We start from the raw sequence: 899 nt of genomic DNA on the forward strand, positions 1-899 counted from the left end.
TTTGTATGTAACCTGTCTACTCAGTAGGTGCCAATTTAGATGCACTGAATCGACACCAACTGGGGCGAACTGGTCGTATGTGCAGAAACAGCGAAACATTGCAAAAGCTCCTGTTTTCCCAAATTGTGTAGTGAGGAACCAGCCTATGCCCCCAATTCGTCCTGCGGAGGCAACTAGCGGCAATGACTTAAGCATGACCCCAGTTCCCCTTAGCTGATTACCCTTGAATCATCCGAATTCTCCTAACAAGGTAGAAATTGGCAGGTCTATTTGGAGGAAAAAGGATCTACTAAAATCTAGCTTACTAAATATTGGCCAGATCGCAGGACTGTGCACGCACACCGCAGATCCAACAGATCACAGCGCGAGACAACAGGACCCAAGTCTAACTAAACCGTGCAAACAAGAGGGAGACGGGATCGAAGGAGATGTGTTCGCACCTAGCCACAGCCGACGATGATGTTGTTGATGGGGATGAAGATGAGCTTGACGAAGAAGCCGACGAACCCGATCGCCGTCCGTGCCGCCACCTTGGTGAACTCTGCACGCCGAATCGGCGTCAGATCTGGCGAAAGAGGAAAACAAACCGGATCCGGACGAGAAGGCGCGAGTCTTTGGTCCTTACCCATGTGGTTGGGCTTGTGGCGGTGCTTAATGAGGCGGACGCTGTCCTTGGTGAACTCGCAGAGGGGGTCCACCACGGAGTCGACGGCGTCCATGGCTGCTACCGGCGGCAAGGCGAGATCTCAAGCCGACGACAATGACGAGGTCGCGTGCGTGAGGGGAAGGGAGGGAGGAAGCCGACGGGCGAATGGTGTGCTGTTTGGATTTGTGCTCTGGATCTGCGAGGAGGGGAGGAGGCCTGGCGGCGAGCTATGGTGGGAGGATGTGGTCTGAAT

General features: G+C 54.3%; 1 protein-coding gene across 1 annotated transcript; it reads right to left on the reverse strand.

Annotated features, from left to right (window-relative positions):
* Positions 1–440: 440 nt before the first annotated feature.
* On the reverse strand, positions 441–719 carry LOC119327888 (protein transport protein Sec61 subunit gamma-like). Its single transcript, XM_037600961.1, has 2 exons — positions 626–719; positions 441–541 (listed from the first exon to the last, which is right to left on the reverse strand). The coding sequence occupies exons 1-2, from the start codon at positions 717–719 to the stop codon at positions 441–443; spliced, it is 195 nt and encodes a 64-aa protein (XP_037456858.1).
* Between the last annotated feature and the right edge of the window lie 180 nt (positions 720–899).

The sequence above is a fragment of the Triticum dicoccoides genome, chromosome 7A, assembly GCF_002162155.2.
Source record: "Triticum dicoccoides isolate Atlit2015 ecotype Zavitan chromosome 7A, WEW_v2.0, whole genome shotgun sequence".
Classification (NCBI taxonomy): domain Eukaryota; kingdom Viridiplantae; phylum Streptophyta; class Magnoliopsida; order Poales; family Poaceae; genus Triticum; species Triticum dicoccoides.